The sequence below is a fragment of the Thunnus albacares genome, chromosome 20 (genome assembly GCF_914725855.1).
Source record: "Thunnus albacares chromosome 20, fThuAlb1.1, whole genome shotgun sequence".
NCBI classification, from domain to species: domain Eukaryota; kingdom Metazoa; phylum Chordata; class Actinopteri; order Scombriformes; family Scombridae; genus Thunnus; species Thunnus albacares.
In genome coordinates this window covers 16,634,907-16,645,665 of record NC_058125.1, presented here as the reverse complement: position 1 = coordinate 16,645,665, position 10,759 = coordinate 16,634,907, and the positions used below count along the sequence as shown (strand labels likewise).

At 37.5% G+C, this 10,759-nt stretch overlaps 1 protein-coding gene across 2 annotated transcripts; it reads right to left on the bottom strand.

The window, feature by feature from the left end:
- Positions 1-1,878: 1,878 nt before the first annotated feature.
- tbata (thymus, brain and testes associated) lies at positions 1,879-10,271 on the bottom strand. Of its 2 annotated transcripts, XM_044338083.1 has the most exons (9): positions 10,226-10,271; positions 9,709-9,935; positions 7,355-7,525; positions 7,159-7,247; positions 5,808-5,957; positions 5,397-5,478; positions 3,753-3,918; positions 3,613-3,653; positions 1,879-2,441 (listed from the first exon to the last, which is right to left on the bottom strand). In XM_044338083.1, the coding sequence occupies exons 2-9, from the start codon at positions 9,899-9,901 to the stop codon at positions 2,350-2,352; spliced, it is 984 nt and encodes a 327-aa protein (XP_044194018.1). In that variant the 5' UTR covers positions 9,902-9,935; positions 10,226-10,271; the 3' UTR covers positions 1,879-2,349. The 2 variants fall into 2 exon arrangements, with proteins under 2 accessions (XP_044194018.1, XP_044194017.1); XM_044338082.1 differs by having other exon boundaries at positions 9,709-10,251.
- Positions 10,272-10,759: the final 488 nt, after the last annotated feature.

Here is a 10,759-nt window from a genome sequence, read left to right as displayed (position 1 = left end):
TCACTTTTTATGACATTTTATGCACCTTCTCTATACGCTGACGGTTTGTCTCTCCAGTTATATCGGATATCCCGTCACTGATTTCACTTCTCTCTGCCTGTTTGCTCTGCTGTGCATTGATCTGGCTTTGAAACTGACTTTTGAAACATGTCAGCACCTGAAACTGACTGTTGCCATCTTCAAAATCTGTTTTCTCAAATCATATTAGTCATATCACAACATCCATTCACTACAGCCACTGGTGCTAACTTCGTATTACGAAACTAATAGTGGGTCTTTGGCATTTACCTTGTTTAAAAGGAACACGCATGCACTAACATGATGTCTGAGTCAGTTTTGTAAATAATCACTGATATTGTGACATTTCATTGTCAACTACATGATTAGGTCAGCCTGATTGTGATAATATTGTGCCAAATCCAGTCTGATCTGCAATGTAATATATTCTTGTGCGTTTTCTTTAAAACTTTTATTCACAGAAGGGATAGAGACAAAGAGAGAAGAAATAGTATCTCCATCATATAAAGTGGTACTAAAATGGGGCAAGCATTATTTATGAATTCAAACTCAAATGACCAATTTTGCAGGCCAACCATTTCCTTCAACTCAAGTAAGTATGCCCATGGGCACTGATGTCATTGTCTCGTCTCAAAGGAAAGAACCTCATCTGGTCTAGTGCCGATTATGTGCAGTCAGCAGGAAGTGTGCCACAGTGCCAATAGCACTGGCTGGTATCAAAAGTGCCACTTTGTCATTAAATACATGCAACTCATTCACATTGTCCTTCGAATTGAATTGAATTGAATTGAATTGTTTCACCCGGGTTGGAGAGGGTCACCTCATTTCTTGTTTGTCTTATTTGAGAAGCAAGGCCACAAAACGGGGTCAAAGCCTCTAAATCTGGAAACAAATTTAACAAAGTCATTGTGCATTGTGTTAAAATGAGACTTTACAGTATGCAGCCATACTAGCAGTTCTGTGAGTCAGTCAGTTCGCTAACATGCTCACAGTGACAATGCTAAAATGCTGAAGTTTAGCAAGTACAATGTTTATTATGTCCAACATCTCAGTTTAGTGTGTTAGTGTGCTAACATTTGCCAATAAGTATTCAACAAAAAGTAAGGCTGAGGCTAGTGGGAATGTTTTGCAGGTATTTACTCATAAACCATAGACAAAAAGTACCCAATTTCATTGCAATCCACTCAATGATTATTGAGAAATTTATATTTGAAAATATAAATGTCAACCCCATTGTGGTGCTAGATGAAAAGTCAGGGGATCATCTGGACTTTCTGTATAGTGTAAAATGTTGTGGGAATCATCTAATATATTTCATTCTGGACCAGATTTATTATAACAGAGTGGCAACATCTCCATTGACTCTGTAGGGGTGTTTTTTCAGTAATGGCTGACCGGGGAGAGGTTGATTAGTTGCAAATACTGGCAGTGAGTAGCAGCAGCACTGTAGGATTGCAGTGTTTTCAACACATTTTTCTAAGGTAAGAGGTTGAATTCAGCCACAATTATGACTTCTATTATATTTTTAATTTAGCAATTATTATCACAGGATATTAGTTATATGTTTTACATCATTTCCTTCCATTTAAGACTGTACAAGTCATTAAAAGTAATTTTTTGTTGGTAAATCTGGATGTTCCCTATGGACACCAATCAATCTGAATCACCACTTTTGGAACTATTCAAAGCTTAATGTGACTTGCTATGTTTTTGACTTGTTGCTAAACTCTCTCCTATATGGCTCTGGTCTGGACCAAAGTGGTGGATCAGTCAAGAGACAGATGAACATGATCCCTAGACTTATGTTTCTAGCATGGCTAAGTCACAAAAAAACTAACTGCCCCAGATTTTAGCCTTAGTTTTAAATTTTATTCAGGTACCCAAAAAAGTCAGATTGTCTTTTTCATACATCAGTAATCAGACTGAATAGTTTTGAAACGATTTTAACATATCATACATGAAGATATCTTTGAAAATGTTTTATTTGCCTGAAAAACAGGAGGTTATGTTTATTGAATATGGTCACACTGCTTTTCACAGTTTCAAAACATGATCCAACAGACTGCTGACATGTTATGCAACATAATAATCCACAGTGTCATGTAACACTATCATACCTACAGTACATTGTTAACAAAGTGCAAATGGAATCTCAGTTGCGAACTCCTCTCATTAAATTGGCTTGTGCTACTAGTAAACATCTACAAAACAAATATCCAATAGAGAACCTGCAATATAATATATCATGGGACCAATAAACATAGGAGCGAGTACATGCGCATAATAAGGAAACCATAATACAGTTGTCACTGTGATCAAAATCAGGGAACTCTACACACTCTCTGTGTGCTGAATTGGATGATCTTGAAGATGCTTCTGTTCTCCTGCATGGATTTCAAGGACCTCTGCTTCTCCAATCCTCTCTGCAAGAGAGCACTCATGTCAGAGTCATACAAAGCCAGTCATTTTACGTTTGCCACGGTTCCATCAGTTTTATTCAGAAAAACTGAAAATGAAAACTTATTATGTAAGAAGCTTATGTAATTGTTTCCTCTGAATATTGTGGTTCATTCTTATATCTATTGTGAAAACCGCTCTTTCTGGCAGCATCCTGCTTGACATAAATATAGATAATTTGACAATAGACAAACCTTTTCCTATTGCATGGCTTATTTCCACAACAGGGGAAACATTTTGTCCACATTTGGTTATCCATGAATATGTAATACAGAAAACGTCAGACTCTGCTGCAGGAAGGCCATGTAAAATCACAGCTTTAAGTAAATGGACTGTATTTGTATAGTGCCTTTCTAGCTTTTCGACCACTCAAAGCGCTTTTTACACTACGAGTCACATTCACGCATTCACACACATTCATACGCTGAATGGGTACAGGGGCTACCATGCAAGGTCCCAACCTGCCCATCAGGGGAATCTAATCATTCACACACTGATGGAACAGGGGTTCAGTATCTTGCCCAAGAACACTCTGACATGTGGACAGGAGGAGCCGGGAATCAAACCGCCAATCTTACAATTAGTGGACGACCCACTCTACCTCCTGAGCCACAGCCACCCCAGTGCAGTGTCATAATTGTAAAATGCATATCAGGAATACACTATAACAGGAATACATAACAACATTTAACAAAGCCAAATCTGAATTCATATTCCAATACTACGGAATATAAAAATACCCGATAGCTTTCATTTTCTCCCTCTATAGTATCTGCTTTCAATAATGTAGAGTACAGCTTTTGTGAAAAAGAATAATTGAAAGACATCCAGTCATGAAGGATAATCCAAAACAAATTCACTATAGAGAAAGCACATTTCAAAAAGGAAAAACAAAATTTCAAAACAGGAGATGGCAGATTAATTTTAATGATTTCTAGGACCTCCTTCTCCATCAAAAAGATGTCAAATGAAAAGAATCTATACTGTATATATATTTAATTAATTTAGCTTAAGTGAAATGTGAAGACCATGGGAGGATGCCTGCATTAAAAGGGAAGCAAAAGGAAAAACATGTTCTGGTACAATAATGAAGGGCAAGAGTGCATTAAGAAGAGGAGAAATAGTACATTTAGTTACCTGGTTTATCATTGCTGAAAGTTTGGGTCACTCTGTGTGAGCTATGGAGATAAATGGAGTAAATAATGTTAAACACATTGAGCTTGAACATTTTCTGAACAGAAAAAAAAGCAAATGAAAATTCGAGAGATCACCCAGACCTCGTTCTCTGTGGTTTTCTCCACAGCTGGTTGAATGGTGGACCGTAAGCCGGTGGAGATGCACCAGGATGAAAAGCCTGAAGCTGCTGGAAGTTCTGCTGATGATGGCCTGAGAGGTCCACACCATCCAGAGCATGTTTGATCATCCCCATCACCAGGTCTTTCTCTGAGGGTATATCACATGACATAATACCAAGAGAAGAGTTCAGTGATTCTTATCATCAGCAGCGGTGCAGCCTTCCACCACAGTAATTAAATGCTTTTGCAGTTTTTAATTTAAATAAATGTATTGACTGATGCAATTAAAAAGCAAACTATAAAGTAATTAAATGTATGCTTTAACATTTGAAAACTGAATATGTTAAAGCAGTAGATGAATGAATTATGAGATGGAATATGAAGACACAACAACAAAAGTAAAATTTTAAAAACTCTTCAGAAGTATTTAGCAAATCAGTTCAGAGGTTCTTAAATTCATTCATTATCTAAAAAGTGAAAAATGATATAATTATGGCACAGATAATGATCTTTTTTGTAAACACTTTACCAGTTTTTTCAGTAGCAGTATTTCAATGTTAATTTAATTAACCACTCACCTAATTAACTGAGTGCATTGCATTCTGGAGGCTTCAAGTTTTCACATAACACTTGTGTAAGTTGCATAGTGGATTGTGATGCCCAGAGACATTTTCAGTCATCAGCAGATGAATTTGAACACAGTCTTCTAGTGTCAAACTCTGCACATACATCATTATGCACAGTGAACCTCAAACATCCAAGTGAAGTCACAATAGAGTTGTGAAGTCTGAGTGGCAGCTGGTTTTGGAAGTGTTTTTTACCATTATATATTCCCATTTCAATTAATTCTTTAGATGATATCTTTATTGTTACTTAACATAGAAACTTGGGACTCTCCCGGATGATGTGAGACTTTATTATGGCCAGCAGTTTTAATTATTTCAACTTGGTTTCTCATTTGTCATTTTGGCATGGTGGACAGGTCTTGATACTACAATACCCATGAGCCTCTGCTGCTGTTGCCATGGAGGGGAGGCTAATCAGAGGCGTGAATTTGAGTCATAACAAATTCAAAATGCTTCATTGTTGTAGTTGAGAACAAAACACAATGACATAGTTTTCTTCTTTACCCACAATTGAACCAGAATTTAAAAGTGAATCGATTTAATCTGCAGATTGTTTTCTCAACATTGTAGTTTCTACCCGCTGTTAGCCACGCAAGTAACAGAACTTTAAGCTTAGTGTTTTGATGTTTCTTGATGAAATGCACCTTGAGAGTAGCAGTTAACATCTAACCTGAAGACTTGTACCCACTTATACTAAATCTATGGAGTGTCCCTTTAATGCAATGTTTGAGATGTTTTACTGTTAAACACCCCTAACCCTGTATTGAAATATAAGCTTGCTAACAGAGGTAATGATTCAAGACATGCCTGAACTGACAGTCTCCTGCTAACCTTATGAATAATTCTTATTCTTATCTATGTAATTATAACACTAATGCACAGATATCTCAAAATTACTGATACTACCTTTTTGCATGTAGCATCTAAAATTTCCAAATCTGCTGTTTTTATGCATAAAGTAACTATTTATGTGAAATGGGGGTAACAAAAAACATTTTACCTCTTTGTCCTGCAAGCAGAAGCCACTGCTGGACTGTGGACAGGGAATCTGTCTGCAGGATCTGACAAAGTAGCTCCAACACCTGTCAAGAGAGTAGGACCATGATAACATTAACTTCCAAACCACATAAAATCATCTTTAACTTATTAGTGAATTTCTCAAGACACACGGTGACAGCTGTGCTGGGGGGTAATTTCCATCAACCAAAAAGCAAATGCTGCATAACCTCTGGCTGAAGCTGTGCACTCTGGAGAATCCCTGCAGCGATGGAAATTTCTTTTTGATCTGCCAGTAACCCTTCTTCTCTGAAATAAAATATTACATAGCTGTGCCTCATTTCAACCCCAAACTACCCCAAATGACATTTCTGTGCCTGTAGAAGAGCTCAAGATCATTGGAGGAGTATTTCACCATGAGTTCTTGATCATGGAAGAGTTGAGGATACCCCAGGCACTGGGAATGGGATCTGCGCTGGTAAGACTTGGTGGATGGAGGGATGATTCTCCCAGTTACAGCTGAATATTGGGTCTTTCGACGGACAAATTCTTCCTCAGTTTGGTCCTGGAATATATTGACAAAGTTATAAATTAACAAGAGCCTACAACCAGGCTGTACTTTGAGCTAAATGCTAAAATCAGTCCAACATGTTAACATGTTCAAAATGACAATGCCAACATGCTGATTTTTAGAAGATATAACGTTTACCATTTCCACCATCTTAGTTGAGCATGTTAACTTGTTCACAATTGTTGATTAGCAGTGAACACAAAGCTGAGGCTGATCAGAATATCAGGTATTTAGGTATGTATAGTTTTGAACCAAAGTACTGGACAGATTCAAAATGTATTATTAAATTTTGTTATTACAATGAATTACTAGTGTAATATGAATGCCTGTACCAAATTTAATGGCAGTCCATCCAATAGTAGTCGAGAAATTTCACTCAAAACCACAAATATTAGCCTCACAGTGGCGCAAAAGGAAAAGTCAAAGTATCACTAAATTCAGTACGTTGGGACCATGGATGTCTGTGCAAAATGTCATGGCAATCCATTTAATAGTTTTTGAGGTTTTTCAGTCATGGGATAAGTGGTAGATCAACTGACCAATAGACCAACATTGCCATCACTTGAGCCACACTGCCAGTGTGGCTAAAATCAAGGCAATTAATTAAAAACAGATGTCAGGAAACATGACATTACAGTGAAAATCATAGATGCAATCACCTCTCAATCACCTCCTTTTCATAGACTCTACCTGGTAAATTGTGATAAAGCTAATACTAAAACATTTTCCTTTAGGCATAGCGGATAAGTGGATTGTTAATCTTATTTAGTTCTTTAATTTCATACCTCAGAAAATGTCTTCAAGAGGTGTCTGCAAGCCCTTGGGTAATTTTTGCCACCATGGCATATCTTAATTTTCAGGTAAATCATCATCTATGCAAAGAGGGTGAATGCAGGCAGAGTATAATATAAATGCTGTGGTTTATTATTGTTTTTACCAGGTTTTGTTGACTACATGTCCAGCATTGCTATTTTGAAATACTTATACTGATATTATTTGTCCCAAAATTTGCTGAATATAATTGAAAATGCAGTTTCAGGCAAACTCATAAATGGGTAAGTATTAATTTATTGCTATTTTAATTTTTTTTTTAAAGTTGTATGAAATCGTTAAGAAAGCTAAGGGTGAAGATTACTGCGCCATTAGGTTACTCTGGATATGTTTCAAATCACAGCAATTACAGCAATACAACTACCTCTTTTTTGTCCTTTTGTGCTTGAGAAGACAAACTGACTTTGGCAGCCAGTTCTTTAAGTTCATCTCTCCAGGCTTCAGAAAACAGAGCTGTGAAATAAGGAGAAAAATGCTTGAGGCTTAATGGGATTCTTCGAAGGCAGAATTTTGGAAAAGTAAAGAAGAAATTTAGTCGCTATGTGTGTATGAAAGTATACCTGATTTGTGTTTGTTACCGCTGACTCCATAATGATTCTGAGCCAGCGGAAAAGCAAAAGATGAATCAGTGGCTTTTCTGTGGACGTGGCTCTTGAGAAGTGGATGAGGAAATAATGATGAGGTGACAAACCAATCATCTCTCACCATGCAAACAGGCCTACCATTAAGTCCTGTGGGAGAGAGTAAGTCACACTATTCATACAGTAGTTCAAATACATGAAGTGAAGTGCTTCAGAAGTATGGGACAATCAAAGGAATGCCCTGAAGAAATAAAGCCTGTAAAATCCCTGCTGAGACTAAAGGTGACTTCTCAGGGATGAAACCTACTTTTTCTGCCAATAACGCAGCCGTTTCTTTCATGTTCCATATTGCTATTCTAGGTGCCCATACAGCTGCTTGTTAAATATTCAAGGTAACTTCTGAATAATTACTCATCTCAGGAAGGGACGGTTCTGCAGAAATGGCAAAATAAGGACATTATTTTTAAAGCAAAGTTAGTAAGACATTTAATCTAAAATAACTCATTAGATGCAGTCAGAATTAATTAGTGCATAAATAGACTCTTGTGTGTCCCAATAAGACACTGGTAAAATGTGGTAATGAGAAAACTACGAGTGAGATTGTCATGCCCTCCACTTCTGCCTCCTCCTCCTCCTAGCCTGCAATGTGTGTATGTCTCTCTCTCTCTCTTTCTCTCCCCTTCCTTGTGTCTGTACTTAATTGCAGGCGTGGAAACAGGTGTGCAGGAGTCAGGCAACTAGCTGCTATCCATCATTAGTCCTGCATAAATATCTGGTTCAGCCACCATTTCATCACCAGATCGTAAACTCTGTTACCACGGTCAGTCACACTGTTGCTAATCAACATTGATAATACCCTTTTTTCTCTGTGCCTGCAGTTTTGCCTCCGCCTGACTCTGACTCCTGTCTCCAGCTTTCCTGCCTCGTCGGTGCAGCACAACACCCTGCTCTCGGGGAATCCCTCTGCCTGGCTCCCCTCAGCATTCCCTCTGCCCAGCTTCATGCCAAAGTCTCAGCCCCCGGTTCCAGCTCCTGCCCAAGCCCTTGCCCCAGCCTCCCAGCTACCACCTTGCAATAAACAATCTTCCAAAACTACTCACTGCCTCCTGGCTCAGAGTTCTGCACTTGGGTTCACTGGCCTAGCCCCAGAACAGAGATAGAAAGATCATCTGAGGTGGGCAGTAGACAACTATTTAAAATGTTTTAAGCAATTTAATTTGGTAATTTTGTACTTAAAATTCATATTAACTGATATTTTCTGGCCATTTGGGGCAGCTGAACAAGCTGTAAACATAGCATTGAGATATTGTCAATGTCATGTTAGAGAACAGTTCCCTATTAACACATTCAGCAGATAAGAAACAACATTAGCAATCATTTGGAGTCCACTATTAACTCTCCTTTGAGCTCTGTTTGGGTCTCATCACCTCCTGAGAAAAATATTAAATGTTCCTCTTTTTGTGGCTAATTTTTCAACACTGATAAAAGCAGTGAGAGTGAACCAAAATGGGGCCAAAACAATGAGCAGAAAAACACTAAAATGCTCTTAGTCCAGTGTTTTTTTTTCTGTGAAATGCAACTTGTCAGGTCAGATATTAGCAAGCAAAAGTTAGCTTTGTCAGTTGGTTCATTCACCTGGCTTACACAAGTTAGTAGGTGTAAATATTTAATAACAACTAATCTCTACGTCCATTTGTGTGGCGCAACCGTGTTTTACAACAACAACAACAACAATAATAATAATAATAATAATAATAATAATAATAATAATAAGGTGTTTTAATATACTTATAAACACTTACATTGTAACAAGTTGTAAATACAAACAGCTGGAGCAACCACCTACAGATTTGTTTTTAGAAAAAAAATATTATATGTATATTTAACCATGCTCCACATTATAGAGCAGTAATATAAAATATAAATAATACACAATCATAGATGGTATAATTTGATAAATACTAATTGCTCCATCCAGCAGCACAAGAAAAGTAAACTGAAAGCTCACATTGAGCTCCAACAAAATTTTCTATCTCTCATGTAATTATTTGAAAGCAATTTTGAGAACCTAGATGGGAACCAGAGATATCTGCAGACTTCATTTCATCAGAATATTCCTCATTTACTGAAGTCATGTAGTTTGGGAAAGCATAAATAAAGGCTCAAAACAACTGCTGACATCTGTACTGTATAAATGGAAGACAAAACACATGAATTTATTGTAATTTAAGGAAACATATTGCAGGACGTAATTCAAGTTTCAATTCAACATGTGGGGAAAAAAAGCACATGAAGTTCTTCTGCTGCCCAGAGTGCTGTGACTGCTCTCTCACCTTGAATATGCCTCACTCTGTGTGGATGAGGGTTGTGCCTGGAGAAGAATGAGTGGTGACTCAAGCTACCAAAGCGCGGACTGTTTTTTGTCAGCATCTTGGTAAATTCAGGGGTGAATGGCACTTGATTCATTTGACTGTAGCTCCTCTCTCCTGTTGTCCCACGGCAGTCTGGACTCTGTGCTACCGACATATCTTGGAGTGACAGCTGGAGGTTTTGTCTAAATCTGAAGGAATAAAAGACTGTAAAGTTAAGTCCCTTTATTAAGTGATGTGATAGAAATACAGACACTTTAATATGTTGTGATGGCAGAGTTGTGACAACACATGCTAAAAAAAACACTTCAACTAAAACATAATAAGGAGCAAGACAGAGACCACTCAGATTTGATTTACTCCAAAGATAACTCTGCATTTTAGATTTGATCAAGAAATGTAATTGTGTTCTACCTAGAAAAAAAATCTACAAGAAAAATAAGTTTAGTCTCAAAGAAAAACAACTAAAGAACCACTTTACCTCTGAAAACAGCCTCCAGCTCAAAACCGTTGGTGCTTAATGCTCTGTGTTTCCTTTGTTGCTAAGAAACCTGAACTAAACAAGACACAATGGCATCTGTGCACAACCAGTTCATTTAGACATGATTTGCACATGCCACGCTGCTATAATTGAACTATTCTATAATGTTAAATTAAAGAACTCGACTGTGAATCAGTCAAGTGTAAAACTAGTTTCCATTTGCGAGCAGCAGCCATTCTCATTTTTGAAAAGCTTGAAATGAAGTTGAGGGAAGAGAGAAAGGAGTCTATATGAACATCTGTAAGTGACGCACCTTTCACCTCACCACAATATGTAATAGTTTACCAAGGTGCCTCAGCGTCTATGGTGGCATATGGATGTGAATATTAATGTAACTCTGAACCAGAATGAATAATCTTTTAAGGATCCTGCTCCATCTGGCTTGTGTCATCCATGGTTCTTTGTTAAAGCTCAGTTGACATTTTTCAGTCTAGAAGGGTGATGCTTTACAAAACAATGTAATATGTACGTAAT